General features: G+C 35.6%; 1 protein-coding gene across 1 annotated transcript in view; it reads left to right on the top strand.

Moving 5' to 3' along the window:
- Nucleotides 1–20,501, top strand: part of ADAMTS6 (ADAM metallopeptidase with thrombospondin type 1 motif 6) — a 333,888-nt gene that overhangs the window by 253,563 nt on the left and 59,824 nt on the right. The window contains exons 15-19 of the mRNA XM_058433874.1: nucleotides 514–647; nucleotides 1,683–1,806; nucleotides 2,333–2,413; nucleotides 11,572–11,735; nucleotides 12,127–12,265. Coding sequence (XP_058289857.1) covers nucleotides 514–647; nucleotides 1,683–1,806; nucleotides 2,333–2,413; nucleotides 11,572–11,735; nucleotides 12,127–12,265 — 642 coding nt within the window. The remainder of the gene's footprint in view (nucleotides 1–513; nucleotides 648–1,682; nucleotides 1,807–2,332; nucleotides 2,414–11,571; nucleotides 11,736–12,126; nucleotides 12,266–20,501) is intronic.

Raw genomic sequence — 20,501 nt, 5'->3', positions numbered from 1 at the left:
CAAGTGCCTGTAATCCCAGCTACTCGGGAGGCTGAGGCAGGAGAATCTCTTGAACCCAGGAGGCAGAGGTTGCATTGAGCCGCGATGGTGCCATTGCACTCCAGCCTGGGTGACAGAGCAAGACTCCATCTCAAAAAAAAAAATTGTTTTTCTTTCATTTTTTTTTTAAACATTCAATTACCTTCACTATGATCCCTTTTTACCTAAATTGTAAATATATAATGGAATATAGAAATATAAAATACATTATAAATATATAATTATATTATAAATACATAATGGAAATACCTGAAAATTTTAAACCTGAAAACTGCTGAGCAAGTCCCCCTTTAAATTGCACAACCAATTAAAATAAAGGTGAAATTCTAGAAAAGGAGGAAAGAAACCTACACAATCAGGCATATAAGCAGGAAATGATGTCTATGTGAATTATAAATTTGCCATGGATAATACTGAATCACTGTTCATTAGGACAGCCACTCCACTTCTTTCTCTTCTACTGTATTTGTCCAGGTGGGGTAAAACCTTGTGCATTAAACTGCTTGGCTGAAGGTTATAATTTCTACACTGAACGTGCTCCTGCAGTGATCGATGGGACCCAGTGCAATGCGGATTCACTGGATATCTGCATCAATGGAGAATGCAAGGTTGCTCAGATTTTACTCCTTTCTGTTGGGGTTTTTGAGACTTTTATCTTTTTCTCATTAACTCCTATTTAATACTATGTTTAATTTTTTTAAAAAAAGGGGGCCACATTTTTAGAGAAATTCAATTTCTACTAAGAATAATAAAATATGTAAAGGTAAAATGACCCATTCATATTCAAGCACCATACAAATGTGCTTTATTCTGGTATTCTAGTTATTTTTACAGTGATTTCCAGAAGTATGAAAATATTTTGGATTTTAATTTCTGTTATTCTTCTGTTTATGAACAAGATGATGGAAAAAGAGAGAGAATGAGGATTCAGCTGTTATTCATATGCCTACCATATGTTCTTTTTGAAAGATTATTTGATACATTTCATAGCATAAATTTTCCTCAAAGTGTGAAACAGCCGTGCTCCTCCTACTTTATCTCCTTTTGAAGCATTTACAGTGGTTTTCATTGTGGAGTTAGTCTTTATCTTATTAAAGCATTTGCTTTAGGGAATTAGTCAGACTAGTTGGGAATTGTAGGAGCAAATCCATGCTATTTTCCTAGACCTGTGTATGATTGTAACATAATAAGAAAAGCCACAAAAACCACTATTTTCATAAATTTTTTTACTTGTCTGGTTTTGTTTTACTTTAAAGAGAAGGACAAATTGAGTGCTTCAAACTGAGAAAGACAAGATAAAAAGCACCATTTTACTTAGTCTCATAATTTCTTGGAAAAGTTTCTATCCTTCTGGCTACTTGTCTACAAATATATCTGATGATTCAGTTTGTGTATGATATTTGTGCGTGTTTATGTATCTGTGGGCAAGGGGTAGTTTATTTTCATGAAGAAAAAGTTATTTTTGTGGTAGTATTCAAGTTTTTCAAATAACAAAGACCCAAGTATGGTTTTTATTCACGGATTACCTTATTTTTCTTTCCTTTACTGGAAAAACAAGCAAATAAATAAGTTATATGTATTTCATTAGTTATGATTCCAAGAATTTCTCTCTTGACACACTGAATATTCCTCTCTGTTTTCAGCATGTAGGTTGTGATAATATTTTGGGATCTGATGCTAGGGAAGATAGGTGTCGAGTCTGTGGAGGGGACGGAAGCACATGTGATGCCATTGAAGGGTTCTTCAATGATTCACTGCCCAGGGGAGGTGAGTATGTAGAGAGAACTCTTCCTCACACCTCTGGTGTACTTGGAGGAGCCAAAACCCTTGTTTCGCCTCCCCCTGTTTTTCAGATTTCTTTATTTAGGCCGACAATGTTTTCTTCCCCAAATTGCTTTCAGTCGTTTTAGTGTTAAATGTGGCTTCATGTAAGATATTTTAAGGAAATATTCTCTCTCTCTACTTAACTTCATTTAGCCATGTTTCTTTAAGGTGTACATTCTCACAGAGCATTGATATGAGGGGCATGTGCTGAGGAAGAAAAGGAACCATTATTATACGTGTTGAGGCTTTTAAAATATCTTGAGATAATTTTAGAGAAAAAGACTGTTAAATACTGTTTCTCTAAAATGTATTCATGAACCCAAAGGGTAATTTGCCCATATTTCATAATTCATAAAATGCAAAGTCAAAGAAAGAATGGAATAATAAGGAAACTATTAGTACTGAATGGTTACCAAATACTCATTTCCTGACCTAGGCTGCTTAATACTGGCTATCTTCTCTGTTCCAGGCTACATGGAAGTGGTGCAGATACCAAGAGGCTCTGTTCACATCGAAGTCAGAGAAGTTGCCATGTCAAAGAACTATATTGGTATGTTAGACTGGTATGTTAGTTTGCTGGATTTTAAAAGTAAATGAGGAAAAGTAGCACAGTATCATGAAGGAAAAGACATGCTGCTTTGAGGCAGATCACTTTCTTTTTTTCTTTTATTTTTTGAGACGGAGTCTTGCTCTGTCGCCCAGGCTGGAGTGCAATGGCCCAATCTCGGCTCACTGCAAGCTCCACCTCCTGGGTTCACGCCATTCTCCTGCCTCAGCCTCTCCGGTAGCTGGGACTACAGGTGCCCGCCACCACACCCAGCTAATTTTTTGTATTTTTAGTAGAGACGGGGTTTCACCATGGTCTCGATCTCCTGACCTCGTGATCTGCCTGCCTCGGCCTCCCAAAGTGCTGGGATTACAAGCGTGAGCCACCGCCCCCAGCCTGAGGCAGATCACTTTCACGCTAAAATGAAGTAAGCTCCAAGTTTTATAGGAACACATGTACAATGCTAAAGAGAAAAATTAGAATTTATAGCTTACTCTTCACTGGGTTATTTTATATATTTAAAAAATCGGGCCAGGCGCTGTGGCTCACGCCTATAATCCCAGCACTTTTGGGAGGCCGAGGCGGGCGGATCACGAGGTCAGGAGATCGAGACCATATTGGCTAACACAGTGAAACCCCATCTCTAATAAAAATACAGAAAAATTAGCTGGGCGTGGTGGCGGGCGCCTGTAGTCCCAGGTACTCGGGAGGCTGAGGCAGGAGAATGGCATGAACCCAGGAGGCGGAGCTTGCAGTGAGTGGAGATCCTGCCACTGCACTCCAGCCTGGGGGACTTAGCGAGACTCCATCTCAAAAAAAAAAAAAAAATCGCTATCTCAAAGAGGTATCTACACTCACATCATCATTGCAGCATTATTCACAATAGCTAAGATATGGAAACAACATAAATATCAGTCAACAGATGACTGGATAAAAAAACTTGTTTTATCTATATGCAATAGAATATTATTCAGCCTTAAAAAAACAAGGAAACTATTCATTTGCAACAATATGGATGAACCTGGAGAACATCATGCTAAGCTAAATAAGCCAGACACAGAAAGGCAAATACTGCATGATCTCATTTATATGTGGATTCTAAAAAAGTCAAACAGAGAGTGTAAGGGTATTTACTAGGGGGCAGGGAGGAGGTGGAATGGGAAGATGTTGGTCAAATAGTACAAACTTTCAGTTATAAGAGGAATAAATTCTGCATATCTAATATACTTTAGTTAATAAAATGTATTGTGTACTTGAAATTTGTTAAGAGAATAGATCTTATTGTCACCACATACAAAAAAGGCAACTGTAGGAAGTTATGGATATGTACATTAGCTTGATTGTGGTATTCATTTCACAATGTTTATGTATATCGAATCATCAGATTGCACACCTTAAACTTAATATTTTATTTGTGAGTTATACCTCAACAAAGCTGGAAAAAAAAGAAGGTATGAAAATGTTTCCCAAAATTGATGTATTATTTTATATTTCTATCAGTAATATAGAAGAGTTCCAGCTGCTCTAGATCCTTGTCAATACTTGGTATTGTCAGTCTTTTTAATTTTACTCATATGGATTTTTTTTTAGTGAAGTGTCTACACAAATATTTTACCCATTTAAATTTTTTTTCCTTTTTTCGAGTTATGAGTTCTTTATATATTCTGGATATAAGTCTTTGTCAGATGTATTTTATGGATATTTTCTCCTAGTTTCTGCTTGCGTCTTCATTTTTTGAAGTGTCTTTTAATTTTGATGAAATTAAATTTATTAATTTTTTAATTGTTTGTGCTTTCATGTCCTATCTTAGAAATTTTACCTGCTCCAAGATTGCAAAGATAATTTTCAGTATGTAAGAAGTTATAGTTTTTATTTTTATGTTTAAATATATGGTCTACAAAATATAAAATATATTTATTAAATGTAAAATACAAATACAAAATATAGTCATTAAAGACGTGTATTGTGCATATTACGACTGATACCTATGGGGGGACAGACAACCAGGCAAATCTATTTGGGGAAGAACAATTATTTATTTACTTGAATAACACCCTATCCTTTGATTTAACACTTAGAGTAATGACTTAAGGCTTAAAACTATGATAAGAAATGTAAGATGCATGAAATTCAAAAATAAAATTGAAAAACAAATACATATAGTCAATTTTAAGTTAATTTTTATATAAGGTACAAAGTAAGGGTTGATGTTCCATTTTTTCATATGAATATTCAATTTCTCTAACACTATTTGTTGAAAAGACTATCACTTCTTCCATTGAATTACCCTGACACATTTGTGAGAGATCAATTAAGCATATATGGATGAGTCTATTTCTGTTCTCACCCATTGATCTAGGTTTCTGTCCTTAAATCAACACCACACTGTATTGAGTAATTGAGCTTCCCAGTGGGTCTTGAAATCCAGAAGCATTAGTCCCTGAATGTGTTCTTTTTCAACATTATTTTTGCTTTTATAGGTCCTTTATATTTCTATACACATATTAGCATGAACTTGTCAATTGAGACAAGTCTTTTTATACAAAAAGGGAATGTATGGAATCTATAGGTTAATTTGTGGAGAACTGACATCTTAAAAATACTGAGTTTTCTAATACATGAAAAGATTTACCTCTACATTTATTTAGGTCTTTTTAAAATTTTTTCACCAATGTTTCATTTTCAGTATATAGGTCTTGCACACATGTTCTGTTAAATCTAATCATGTTTTTCGTGCTATTGTAAATACTATTGTATTTTAATTTAATTTCCAGTTTTTTGTTGTTATATAATAATATAGTTTATTTCTTTTTATATTGCCCTCATGTCCTGAGACCTGGTTCACTCACATATTACTTCTAACAGTTGTTTTGTAAATTCATTTGGATTTTCTCTATAGATTATCATGTCATCCTCGAACAAAGGCACTTTTACTTCTATCTTTCCAATCTTTATGCTCTTTATTTCTTTTTTCTTGCCTTATAATAGAGTTCATGACCTTTAGTACAATGTGAATAAATGAGGAGACTAGGCAGCCTTTTGTTTTCAACCAATCATAAGGGCAAATCATTCCTTCTTGTTGTTGTTTTTAACCATTAAATATAATGTTAGCTAGAAGATTTATGTAATGACCCTTTGTCAGTTTGAGGATGTTCCCTTCTATTTCTAGTTTTTATTAGAGTTTTAGTCATGAATGGGTATTGAAGATGTCTGAATCTATTGACATGATTAGGTGGGGTTTTGCCCTCCCTTTCCCTGTTAATATAGTAAATGGATTGATTGATTTTCAAATGTCAAATCCATCTAGTATTCTTGGGATATAAACCACTTTTTCATGATCTATTATTACTCATATATTGCTGGAATTGATTTGCTAATATTGTATTAAGAATATTTGGACCTATGTTCATGAGAGATATTTTTCTAGAGTCTTTTTCTTGTGATTTCTTTGCTGGTTTTTGTATCAGGTTAAAAGCCTGGCTTCATGAAATGGCTTGAGAAGTGTTCCTTTCTCCTCTGTTTTCTGGAAGAGTCTGGAGAGAATTGTTTCTTAATGCTTGATAGAATTCAACTGTGAAGCTATCTAGAATGGAGTTGTCTTTGTGGAAAGTTTTTAATGAAAAATTCAATTTTTATAACAAAGTTTTCAAATTTATTGGCATAAAATTGTGCATAATATTTTCTTATTATCTTTTTAATATCTGTAGGATCTGTATCAATGGCTCTTCTTTTCATTTTCCATATTGAAAATTTGTATCTCTTTACCTTGATAATCCTAATGAGGGCTTTATTAATTGTATTGATCTTTTTAAAGAACAAGCTTATGGTTTAAATGATTTTCTCTATTGTTTGACTATTCTGCACTACATTGATTCCCACTCTTCTTTTTTTTTTTGAGATGGAGTCTTGCTCTGTCGCCCAGGCTGGAGTGCAGTGGTGCAATCTCGGCTCACTGCAAGCTCTGCCTCCCAGGTTCACGCCATTCTCCTGCCTCAGCCTCTCCGGTAGCTGGGACTACAGGTGCCCGCCACCACACCCAGCTAATTTTTTGTATTTTTAGTAGAGACGGGGTTTCACCATGTTAGCCAGGATGGTCTCAATCTCCTGACCTCATTATCCACCCCCCTCGGCCTCCCAAAGTTCTGGGATTACAGGCGTGAACCACCGCGCCTGGCCGATTCCCACTCTTCTGTTTGTTCCTTTTTTTCTATTCACTTTGTTTAATTTGTTCTTATTTTTTCTAGCTTCTCAAGATACAAACTTAAGTTACTGATTAAAAATCTTTTTTCTGCCATAAAACAAGCATTTTTTTACTATAAATTTTGTCAGACATTTGATACATTGCATTTTCCTTATGAAAGTTTTAAATATTTCCTTATTCATCTTGTGACTCGTGGCTTAGAAGGTATTATTTAATTTCCAAATATTTTGGTGTTTCACAATTACTTTTCTGATACTGATTTCTAGTTTAATTCTATTTTGGACAGAAAACACACCTTATTTGATTTTAGTTTTTTTGTTAATGTTGTTTTATAGTCTAGCACATGTGCACTTGAGAAGAATGCATATTCTGCTGTTTTTGGGTTAATATTCCATTAATGTTCATTAAATTAAAGGACACAACTATACTTTGGTTGGATAGTTTTTTCACATTTTTTATATTCTTATTTGCTGCCTTCTTGTTGAAGAACTACTGAAAGAATTATGTTGATATCTCCCATTAGAATTGTGGATTTGTTTACTGTTCTTATTAATGGCAAAAGCCGCGATTACTTTTCACCAACCCAATAGTTTGTAAGATTTTTGCTTCATTTATTTTGAAACTATGTTTTAGGTGTATAGACATTTATGATTGTTACATCTTCTTGATATATTGAGCATTTTATGATTTTCAAATGTTCCTCTGTATTCCTGATAATATTCTATGACCAGTTTGGCATGGTGGCACATGCCTGTAATTCCAGCCACTCGGGAGGCAGAGGCAGGAGAATCATTGAGCTCAGGAGTTTGAGATCAGCCTGGGCAACATAGTGAGATACCCATCTCTTAAAAATATTCTTTGACCCAAAGTCTGTTTTATCTGATACTAATCTAGCTACCCCAGCTGTCTTCTGATCAGTGTTTGCATGGTAAATCTTTTTCTATCTATTCACTTTTCATATGTAGATATGTCTGTCTTCAAAATCTGTTTCTTGTAGAACACATGTAGTTTGATCTTGATTTCTTATTATGTCTAACAATCATTGCATTTTTAAATTCTAATCTTTAGTTTGGTGGGGGGGTCGGGGGTCGGCAACTATCTCTGTTAAGGGTCAGACAATAAATCTTATAGTCTGTGTTACAACTATTCACCTCTACCACTGTAGTGTGAAAGCAGACATAGGTAATAAATAAATGGGTGTAACTGTGTTCCAATAGGACTTTATCTACTAACACAGGAGGTGGGTCATAAGTTTGGTGACTTCTTGTTTACATCATTTATATTTAATGTAATTATCAATATCGTTGGGTTTAAGCCTACCATCTTGCTGTTTTTCTATTTGTCCTGTGTGTTTTTTTCCCTTTAATTCTCCTTTCATGCCTTCTTTTAGATTAACCATGGGTTTTATGGTATTCCACTTAATCTCTAATAAATAGCTTATTAGCTATACTTCTTTGCTCTGTTTAATTAGTGGTTGCTTTGGATTTACAAAATGCGTTTTTAATTTATCATAATACATTTCCAAATAATATTGCACCATTTTATGTATAATGTAAGACCCTTACAACAGTTTACTTCCATTGTCCCATTCCATTGTTTGTGCTTTTTTTTTAATACTTTCATCTTCTTTATATGTTATAAATCCCACAATATATGGTAATTATTTTTGTTTCAAAGAGCCAATTATCTTTTTAAAAAATTTTAAAACAAGCAAAATTATTTTGTATTTACCACATATTTACCATTATCTGGCATACTTCCTTTCTTTGTATAGATCTCAGTTTCCATCTGTTATAAATATGTGTGTATATACATGTAATGTCATCATGTTTCTTCTCATTATATTTATGTTTTCCTTTAAAGTTCTTGAATATATTTATAATAGCTACTTGAAAATTATTTTCTGCTAATTCCATAATTTTTGTTATTTCTGGGTCTGTTTCTTTGGCTTTGCCTTCTTCCTGTTTGAATCACATTCTCCTCCTTTTCCACATTGGTAGTAATTTCTCATTGGATGTTGTACATTGTGAACGTTTCTTTGTTGAGAGCCTGGATTTTGATTTATTTCTTTAAAGGATGTTAAGTAACTTGTAGATCTGCTTGATCCTTTTGATGTTTGCTTTTGAGCTTTGTTTGGGTAAATCCAGAATATTCTTTATTCTAGAGCTTGCTCAGCCCTCCTATAAAAGCATGATTCTTCTTGGGTCTCTACTGAATGGCCTGGTGATTAAAATGCAGTAGTTCTGCTTACAGCTCCACAGTAGATTTTTTGCCTGGCTTTATGTAATTTTATCCTATACATATGCAGATCAATATTCAGCAACAGATTTCCTCCCTCCTCTCTTGTTCTCTGGTCCTGCATATTCCAGCTATGTCAGCCTTCCCAGTTTCTGATCTGTCTTCTTCACTTGGTGAGACCACTATGTTCTGCTTGGGTTCTCCACCTAAAGAAAGTGTCTCCAAGCAGAAAGTTGTGGAGATCATGGTCTCTGCACAGTCCTGTTCAATGCATGAGAAAAGCTGATTCATATATTTTATGAGTTTTCTGATTATTTACAATAGGAGGGCAAGTCTAATACCAGTTATTTTAACATGAAAGTGAGGAGAAGTTCTATTTATTTGATGTTTAATCCTTTGAGATAGTTTTAGTCTCTCCAGAAACCCTTAGTGAGTCCTAAATGAGTTTTTATTTTAGTTAAAATATTCCATTTCTCTTAAAGCTTTTAAAAATAAGGGTACATCCAGAGTGTGTCTTCAGACAGAACACCAGTATCATCAGGCTCTTCTTTTATTTAGGAAGACTCCTTTATTTTTACACCATAATTTTGAATTATTTTCTGCATCGATAATACTCAAAACAAAAAGATTTCTAGCCTCAGCTTTTTCCCCCTTTGGTAATTCTCTCTTCATAATGCACATCGTCTTCCTTTAGTCATTCTTCCTTAATGCCTCTTAAATGGTTGGTGTTTTTCTGAGCTACATTATGGCACCATTAGTTATATATTCCTAACAGCCAAGAGATGTTAGAATTCCTTCATTTAGTAGTTGTAAAAAAAAGAAAAAAGGAAGCGAGAGCTCAAACTGAAGGAGAATTTAAAGCCGCATAGTTGTTTTTATCTTTATTTTTACTATTTCATATATGACAGTCTCAGATGTCCTTATAAAACCAAATGTTTTAAACTAGACAGAAAACCACTGCAAGTGAGAGTTGAAAATAAAAATTTTTAAGTACACAAAAAGTTCAAGGCCAGGTATTTCTTCTATTTGCTTGTTCCTATCTCAAAGGTTAATTAGGTTTATTTTTTGGCAATTAAATGAATCTTCAAAACATATCTGAAGTTAAGAAACTACAAATATTTTTGCCAGGCAAATGGGGTCGGGTGATGACAATGGTCTGTAGTATGAAGGAAAGAGCTGGAGGTCTAGGGAGTCAGAGACTCTGCACCATGACCCTTTAGTCCTTTTGGGCTACTTGTTTATCAGGTCTGACGAATCAAAGTTTTTACAGTCAGCTAGCATACTAAGAAAATATTAAACTGACATGTTTATTTATTTCCTGTTTGTTTATAGGAGTTTTTGTATGGTAGTACTAAAAATACTTTTTCAGCCACATCTGCTTTTAAACTGTGTGTGTGTGTGTGTGTGTGTGTGTGTGTGTGTATTTCTTGTAAGAGATTTTTTTTAAAGTATGCATGTTTATCTATCAACATTTTTTCTGAGTTTTTGTCATGCTTAGAAAAACTTTTCATACCCCAATATTATGAGAAAAAAAAGTTCTTCTATATTTTCTCCTGACATTTTAAGATTTAACTATTTTTATATTTAAATATTTACCCATCTGGCATTTATCCTTTCTCTCTTTTTTTAACTTTGTTTTTATTGCGGTGAAATTAACATTACACAAAATTAACCATTTGAAGTGAACAATTAAGTGGCGTTTAGAACATTCCAAAACATTTACATCACCCCAGAAAAAAACCCATATCCATTAAGCAGGTGACTCCCCATTCTCCCCATTCCCCATCCCCTGGCAACTACCCATCTGCTTTCTGTCTCTGTGGCTTTTTACCTACTCTGGACATTTTATATAGATGGAAGCATATTATATGTGATCGTTCCTGTCTGGTCTCTTGCATTTAATGTTTTTGAGTTTCATCACATCATAGCTTGTTATCAATACTTCATTACTTGTTATGGCTGCATAACATTCTGTTACATTATAATACTACAATTTGTTTATTTATTCATCCACTGATGAACATTTGGGTTGTTTTGATTTGGTGCTATTGGAAATAGTGCTACTATGAATATGTGTGTCCAAGTATTTGTTTGAGTACCTGTTTTCAATTATTTTGGATATGTGCCTAGGAGTTGAATTGTGGCATTTATTCTTATATAAAGAAGGAAATATAAATTCAGCATTTTTTGGCCAAAAGAGTAGTATTTTGCCTTAGCCCCATTTCTTGTTCTTTCCTTTACTAATTTAAGATACCTCCTTTATCATAAACAGAATTCCCATATGAACTTGGGTCTATTTCTTAAATCTGTTTGATTCATGTTCTATCGATCAGTCTCTGTCCAAGTGCAACAGGTTGTCCCCACCCCATATCCATTTAATTACTATTTCAATATTTGGAAAGGAAAGCCTGCTCCCCACCCTCATGTTAACTCTCATCCCTAGTTATTCCTTTTCTCATAATTTTCCTTGTAGTTCCACATGTTTATTCCTCCAGGTTAGCCTTTCGTTGCTTTCTGTTAGTGACATTATAAATACTTAAGTAATATCTTCTTGCCATTCACATGAAAAATACCATTTTAATTTGTATTTAAGAATATGGCCAAGAGTCATATCTCTAAGTGGAAATCAGTATTCATTGTATACTTTATTGCAGTAATAAATCAGTGACACTTTGGTAAATGAAATTTCACATTTTTAGGTGAATTGTGATTTGTTTTCTAGCTTTAAAATCTGAAGGAGATGATTACTATATTAATGGTGCCTGGACTATTGACTGGCCTAGGAAATTTGATGTCGCTGGGACAGCTTTTCACTACAAGAGACCAACTGATGAACCAGAATCCTTGGAAGCTCTAGGTCCTACCTCAGAAAATCTCATCGTCATGGTAAATGCGTCTTTGCCATTGTATTTCTTCTGTTTTTAATTCCCCCTTGTGAGAGAGGAAGGGGCAGGTTTTATTATCTCTACTTTACAGGTGATGAAATTAAGGTAAATAAAGATAAAAGGATTTACCCAAGGGTGTTAGAACTGTGCGGAGTTAAGGCCATAGTGCTCTTGCTTGAATAGTATTTTTATAACCAAACAAGACAGATGAAAGCAATGGCTCCAAAATACTCATGAAAATGGGAGGAGAAAATTTGATATAAATGCATGTGTTTTATATTAAGTTTCCTATAAGACTTGTTTTGACATTTTCTTCTTCAAAAGGAATAATAAATATCTGAATGAAGGCTCATTGTATTTTAATTGTCTTCACCAGTTGTTTTCAATGGCAGGTTCTGCTTCAAGAACAGAATTTGGGAATTAGGTATAAGTTCAATGTTCCCATCACTCGAACTGGCAGTGGAGATAATGAAGTTGGCTTTACATGGAATCATCAGCCTTGGTCAGAATGCTCAGCTACTTGTGCTGGAGGTAAGATGCCCACTAGGCAGCCCACCCAGAGGGCAAGATGGAGAACAAAACACATTCTGAGCTATGCTTTGTGTTTGTTAAAAAAGCTAATTGGAAACATTTCTTGCAGGTTTGCTTCAAGCTGTAATTTAGCAAAAGAAACTTTGCTTTAATTATATTATATTCCATTTGTTTTCAACCTCATGTAATTTGTGCAGATTTGTTGGTAAAATACATCCTGGCACAATGAGTGTCTCTGCTGGTGCTTCTCCCGAGACTATCTTGAAGGTGGGCTGTTTGCCTTTCGTGAACACATTCTTGGTAAAGAACATCAAAAGTTTTAAAAAAGAAAATGAGCAAGAATCAGACATCACAGATGCAACTTCTTGTAATGGGAGATGAGAATGTACGGCTGTGTGCTTGTTGTGTGTGTTTGTGTGCCTGTGTGTTTGCCACAATCCTATTCAAACTCCCTTCTCCTGCCATCAAAGTTAAGGGGCTGTATACTGGGATGCTACAATAATTACTGGTATCTGGGTTCTGGGTTAATGGTGTATACTGACCCCATTACAGTCCCTCAGAGGTAGCTGCTAGGCGGTGGTTGGTGATGTGTTGGTTGTCCCATGTGCGTTTTTCATGGGTGCCTTTTCCCTACAATTTACTCTATTCCTAATCCTCCTCCCTCTAGTGGCCACCAATGCAATTCTTTACCTCTGGCTGGGAGAGCAGGACAGTTGGCTTCCTTCAAAGCCAACACCCTTGCTGCTGCATGGACTGGTGAGTAGAAGTGCTGTGCAAGCAGCATCTTCCTTCTCTCTGGAGACTAAATGCATCGCCTCCACCGTACACCTTGATCCTAATAGGCAAGGAAACAAACCTGTCCTTCAGGCCTAGGCTGGACTAGATCACCTCACCATTCCAGAAGCAAAGATTAAATTTTAAATAGTCATATTTATTTTGGGCAAAATTAAAATAAAGTAAATCATCCAATATATTACCTATACTCCTTTTTTAAACTATGCAGAAATATATGATTTTTATATAGACTTCATCCTGTCTTGTATTTGCATCTTCTGATTTTCAAGTCTTAAATCAGAGAGGTTATTTTAGAGAAATAATTAATATATAATCTATTCAGTATTTTTATTTTATTTTATTACTTATTACTATTTTTTTTTTGAGACATGTTTTTGCTCTGTTGCCCACGCTGGAGTGCAGTGGCACAATCATGGCTCACTGCAGCCTCAACCTCCTGGGCTCAAGTGATCCTCCCACCTCAGCCTTCTGAGTAGCTAGGGAGCACGCCACCACACCCGGCCAATTTTTAAACTTTTTGTAAAGACAGGATCTCACTGTGTTGCCTAGGCTTGTCTTGAACTCCTGACCTCAAGCATTCCTCCTACCTCAGTCTCCCAAAATGCTGGGATCACAGGCATGGGCCATCACTCCCAGCCTAATTCAGTATTTTTAGTCTCACACAGAATTAAAGTAATGATTAACTACAACTCCAATTTCAATATAAAGTCTATACAACATGAAAAAAACAAAAAAGAAGATGAATAATAATATATTAATGTTCTCTACTGTGTAAAGTATCATGAAACATGGTTATGTATAATTTGTGACATATTTTAAAAGATCTCTAGTTCCCATCCATTTTATGTGTAAAATGGCTGGTGATTTGTAATGTAAAGTCTTTAAAGCCATAGGACATTACCATTTTTAAATAGAGATATTTGCAACTAATTGATCACATATATGCCATTGCATTATTTTTAGTGGCATTTATACATGTATCTTTCTTTTATCCAATTCAATTCCTTTTATTCTATAAGTTAACTTTTCCCTTTGCATATTCCAACAAAAAGTCTTCTAGAACAATGCATACATAATTGAGGCCCTGAGGCAAGGTGGGATAAACTTATTAAAGAATAATTAAAATAATTTAAAGTTTAGGAAATCTAATAAGGATAGTCTAAAGTTAAAGTGGATTAGCTTGGAGAAAAGAAAGCTAAGGGGATGCATATTAGTATGTGACAGAAGGTTGAATGGGAAATTCTTAGAGCCAGTTCATCTTTGTACTGAAATTGCTATATTTTTGGGTGGTTTAGACACAGTCTTGTCTGAGACCAAGAAGGGATTAAATGAATTCTCAATGTTCCTTCAATCCTATGATTCTGTTTGTTCAGAAAGGAGATAGTCCAACAAAAAAACAAAGAAGAAGAAGAGGAAAAAGGCCATGAGAACTGAATTTGGAAGAAAAAAATATAATTTTGTTGAAGTCAGAAAGTAAAAAGTCTAAATGAGTGTTATTTTTTTCCATAACACTTGTATTGAGAAATAGAAGTGATTTCTTGTGTTAGGGGGTAAAAAAAAAAAAAAAAAGACAGGGAGACAGAAAAGCCTCTGGAAGGGAGAGCTTTCTCTTCCTTGTTATTTATTCTTCTTTCTATGATCTGGAGCTACTGGTCTTAGATACTGGAGGTGGTTCTGGGAACTCACATTAGGCTTGGTTGTGGGTGATTATGAGCATTCTTGAGGCTATTGCCTTCTTCAAATGAGGGATATAGAGGGCGTGGTGTAAAGAGCTGCCATTTGTTTTGGTAAGTGTTTCTTAAAGTCTGGTCCCCACCCGCAGCAGCATCAACATCATTTAGAAACTTGTTAGAAATGCTAATTTGAGTGCCCCCTTACAGGCCTACTGAACAGAAACTCTTCTAGTGGAGCGCATTAAGCTGCGTTGTAACAAGCCCTGCAGGTGATTTTGATGCTCGCTCAAGTTTGTGTAACACTGGTCTTGGCTGACAGAGAAACCAAACCCAGCACTCTAGACACATGGAATCCTTGTCTTCATCACTGAAGTCTGTGCATCTTTGTAGACTCATTTGGCCCCTAGAACAATATCCGAAACATAGTAGGTGCCCAATAAGTGCACCTTATTGAGCACCTTAATGAGGCCAATGGCAGCCTCCCAAAATGCTAGATGAGTGAATGAGTAAAAGGAATTAATTTTGGCAATTATATATTTGTGCTTGTCCTTTCTAATGTGGGAGATGAAAGTTTAGAGTTGCTACTTTTCTTATAGAGTGAGGCAAAGCTTTGCCAAGGAAAAACAGTATAATTTTAATTAGCATAGGTAAGTAAAACCAAGCTCCTCTCTTTTTTACTTTGTTTTTTGTTTGTTTTTTGTTTTGTTTTGGGTTTTTTTGTTTTTTGAGACAGTCTCACTCTGTCGCCCAGGCTGGAGCGCAGTGGTGTGATCTTGGCTCACTGCAACCTCTGCCTCCTGGGTTTAAGCGACTATCCCATCTCAGCCTCCCAAGTAGCTCGGACTACAGGTGCCCACCACCACGCCTGGCTAATTTTTGTATTTTTAGTAGAGACAGAGTTTCACCATGTTGGCCGGGCTGGTCTTGAACTCCTGACCTCAAGTGACCCACCTGCATCAGCCTCCCAGAGTGCTAGGATTACAGGCGTGAGCCACCACACCCAGCCATCTTGCTTACTTTGAATAGGTGGAAAATATTTCCTAGTATATAGAGTGCAGGAATCAATTATTGAAGTTGCTCTTCTTACACATACCCTCACTTTTAACCCCAGGTTCTTAAGAAGCTTATGACTGAGGGAAGTAAAGTCCCTTTAGAGTTTATGAACTTTGACCCAAGAAAAAGCCAGAATCATCTTCTCCTTAATGAAACTTCATTTTATAGTTAAGAAACCTTTCAAGAAGAAGTCATTTCTACCTACCTTTCACTCAGAAACTAAGGATGAATTCTAAAGTCAGTTCTTTTTTTTGTTGGTTTTTTGTTTTTGTTTTTGTTTTTGCTGTCATTAAGTCTATTGTCTTTATAAGGGACATTTTGGGATTGTTCCACCTCATCGTTTTAACTTCTTTCTTGGGCTTCTCATAGACTGGATTCTCTCCTATGGCAGCATGAGCTTTCTTATACATCTTCCCCATCATGTCTAGAGTTACACTGTTCTTTATGTATTGAGAGAACTGTTTCTTGTAAGCATCTTCATCTTCCTCCATTAAGTAGCACATGTAATCTGAAACATTCTGGCCCATGATGTGCTTCTGGTGTACTTCTACATTAAATTATTTGCTTTCAGAATCATAACCAGGGAATTGTTTGGTACTGTGAGGAATAGACAAGCCTCCATCCGTAGCTTCCTTCGGGGTGCCAAAAACTTTATTGCCAGTGGTAGTTCTGGCAAGGCCTGCATCCAAATAGCAGATAAAGACACCTGGTTGAACATCAATGCTTTCCACCTTATTTTAATCTCCAATCACCTCCGCTTGGCCTTCATAGATCTTATCCATGCCAAACCTATTGAAAAGCCTGTGGGCCAGCAGCAAGCCAATATAATACGCTGCAGCATCATTTGTCAGGCCAATCTTCACACCATATTTTGGCAGTTCATGTGCATATGCTGTGAAAACTATCATATCCCCTTATATGTGGGCATAAGCAATCTGACAAATGGTATCTCTGTTTGTTACATGAGCTATCAGCCTGTATTTGGTTGTGTGTTTTTTATTTATTTATTGTCCACCGCTTGACAGAGACCTGCAGGCCCAGCAGTGCTAGGTGGGAAAAAGGGATAAAATCAGTTCTTAACTGGAATACTCCATGTTCATCTCTCCAAGGAGGTGCTGGGTGTCTTGAGGCTGTCAAAATTCTTTTAAGTGGCAAAGAGAAAACAAGAAAGATCGCAAAGAACTTTCGGTGGCAGTCTCACAAGGTCTTTCAGTGTTCTCACTTGTTATTGTCCTGCATATGTTTTATTAATATCCAGACCTTTGGGCTTTAATTGAGTTTGGGAGCAATAATGATAGCTTTCTCTTATGTGATCTTTTAAGATAAGAAGCTTGGGACTTTTTCTGTTGCTTAGCAGATCCAGTGACAAATCTAATGCCACAGGAAACATTGGTGATTCAGTCCATGTAATGGTCTTTTCTCTGAGTCAGTAATGAAACACTTCCTTTGCCTCATAAGGAACATTGAGATGCTATGGGGTGTTGTCTTCACTGTATGTGTGATTTTTGAGATACTGCTGCGACTCTTCCTCAGAGAGAAATCCAAGCCCAAAAACATGACTATTTCCAGAACCATTGCTACTAGAATTTGTTTCTGTATTCCTTACCCAAACATATTTATACTTTGTAATTTACTGACTTCCCAAATTTATATGCTACCATTGGATTAGTGATTATAATCAAGTGCTAATTAATAAATCTTGACTGGGTAGGAAAAGTTGTATTGTTTTAAAATACAAAGCTGTAGGAGATTTTTAAAAGTAGTAATTTATGCCAGTATACCTATGCACTGTGACTTCTAAAGTTTCATATAACAAATATTGTATATTCATCCTTTGATTTTGTTCATACGTATTCTCTCTTTACTGATGTTTGGCTAGATATGTGGTTCTCAAATTTAAGCACACATCAGAGTTACCTGAAGGGCTTGTTAGGACACAGATTGCAATGTTCTACCAACAATTTCTGATTCAGTAGTCTAGGGGAGGCTTTAAGAATTTACATTTCTAAGTTTCCAGGTGTTGCTGGTGCCACTGGCTCAGGAACTATACTTCGAGGCTCTGGGGTAGACACTTAGATTTCCTAAAGTAAATGCCCACTAAACAGAGTGACAAGTCTTTTAGGTAATAATCCATATTATAGTTGTAACCATAGTATCACTAATCTTTTTGGTGACAGGTGGTTCTACTGCTCAGCTACGTAATAATAAAATTGTAAAGTTTAAAACATTTTCTGGTACTGTATTTCATTTGATCATCTTCAGTAGCTACATAAGATAGGCATTGAAATTATTAGTCATAATTTATAGATAGAATTCAAGTAATTTGCTGAAATCAAGACCTAGCAATTTAGTCTCTAGTGACCTTTTTAATTTAGTAATGAGGTGTTCTTTTGTAATAAAAAGAGCTTTTTCACCAGTTGGCTGCCTCAGTAGGGAAACATGATATATCCCCACCCATAAAGATCTCCTTCACTAGCTGGAAATTTCATTTTTTCAAATGCCTTCCGTAGAGCAATGGTTCTTAACTTTGGCTGCACAATGGAATACCCAAGGAGAACTTTAAACAATGATGATACTTTGTCCGCACCCCCAGAGAGTCTTCTTTAATTGGCTGGGGGTGTGGCCTGGGCATCAGGCTTTGAAAAGTTCCATAGGTAATTCTAATGTACAGCCACAGTTGAGAAGTACTGCTTTTGAAACTGATTAAAAGTTTTAGTCTTCAAAAAATTAACATTCAGATGCAAATACCTCTGGGAGCATTACTAACACATATCTCTGTTTTTAAGTGGCTACTAGTTGAATTCTAAGGTTATGAGACTTAGGAATGAGTATCTGGGATGGGAAAGTAGAGAGGAGCATCAGAGAAGGGAATGAAAGAAGGGATAGCATGCCACTTAATTTCATAATTTTGTTTAATATGGCCATTGGCCTTGGGCGTGCCTATATATTTACAGTCTTCCTTCACTTGATGGATCATTTATAAACATCCAATTAATGTAATAAATACTTTTAAAACTGACTGAAATTGTGCTAAACAGATTTCCCAAAGCTCTTTATTCTGATTTCAAGTTTATCTGATACTTACAGAGCTAAAATGAGTAGATGGTTGGGTATTCAACCAACTTTAATTTAGATGCACAAGTCAGAACAGAAGAGGCATATGGCCCCATAACAGAACTCAGTTATTATGAACACTGATACAATTTGTTTTCTTTTAAATTACAGTTCTAATCAGAGAAGGCCTTCTATTTTTTAGGAAATTACTTTCTTTAAGGGAATGAATCTTTGCAGAATGCAGCAATATTCATAATTTTCTACCCTACTTTTCTGAGTGTGTTCTCATTTCCCTCTGATCATTCCATTCTCATTTCACTCGCATCCCCTCCTCTTATTTAATATTATACAATGCTTAGGCTTTAATGTGAAACCTTCCAAAGCCCATTAACTGATAATTGATGCTATAGTGTTGTATGTAACTTTGTACCTGTTCTGTTAGAAAATAAACCTTAAGAATAGTTTATTTGCAGTACAAAGAAATATCAGAAATACATATGATATTTTATATTTATTGCAATTTTATATTTATGCTCTAAATATACAGTCTGTCCTGCCATTGGCTCTATTGACACTCCTGATTACTTTCTCCAATTTTTTTTCCTAGATTTTTCTTTCTTCCTCTTTGAATAGTAGTGCAAAATTGTGTACCAAAGTTTCTGCTAACACACAAAAGCATCTCTCTGCCAAACATTGCTTTGCAGGTCTTTGGGGGAAGAGATAAAGCTATGCTTAGATTACTGAGGAGTTAGGAAGGAGTCAGGTTTACTCTCAGAGATATTTTTTATTTTGTTTGAAGATCAAAGAGCACAGATTTTATTTTACATATACTGTATGGTTATACAGGAATGTTTCTGATCAATCATCACTGACTATTTAAAATGCTATCATTACTTTTTCTTTTACATCTACATAGTCTAATTTTATTTGTATGTTTGATGCTTCTTTTATTATACTTTTTCTTCCCTGAATGTCATTTTAAGCCTAATTTATGAGTCTGTGTGTGTGTGTGTGTATTTGTGTGTGTGTGTGTGTGTGAGAGAGAGAGAGAGAGAGAGAAAACAGCATATAAACATAGAAGATATTTATGTCTTTCTTTTTTTTTGAGCTAGGACAAATTCTTTTTATTTTACTTTTTGAGTCTTTACCTGATTCTTTTTTTTTTTTTTTTTTTTGAGATGGAGTCTGGCTCTGGTGCCCAGGCTGGAGTGCAGTGGCATGATCATGGCTCACTGCAACCTCCACCTTCCTGGTTCAAGCAATTCCCCTGCCTCAGACTCACGAGTAGCTGGAATTAACAGGCGCATGCCACCATGCCCGGCTGATTTTTTTGTATTTTTAGTAGAGACGGGGTTTCACATGTTGGCCAGACTGGTCTCAAACTCCTGACCCAGGCAATCCACCCGCCTCAGCCTCCCAAAATCATCTGGATTCTTATACATGTTGTGTCTGGTTTCTACTCTTTGAGATTTTTAAGATGATTTATATGATTTCCAACTACTATTTTGAATTTTCCTGATGTGGGACCATGTTTTTCAAACTGTACGAAGGTTCCCAAGGGCACTGCAGAACGTTGTACATTTTCAGGGGAAACATAGCGATATTGATCTTACAGCATACAAATCATTACAAATAAGTTGTTTGGAACTAACTACAAGTAA

This window comes from Hylobates moloch, unplaced genomic scaffold (genome assembly GCF_009828535.3).
Source record: "Hylobates moloch isolate HMO894 unplaced genomic scaffold, HMol_V3 SCAFFOLD_23, whole genome shotgun sequence".
In the NCBI taxonomy this organism is placed as follows: Eukaryota; Metazoa; Chordata; class Mammalia; order Primates; family Hylobatidae; genus Hylobates; species Hylobates moloch.
Note: the sequence above shows the minus strand (reverse complement) of the source record. Positions and strands in the feature narration are given on the sequence as shown.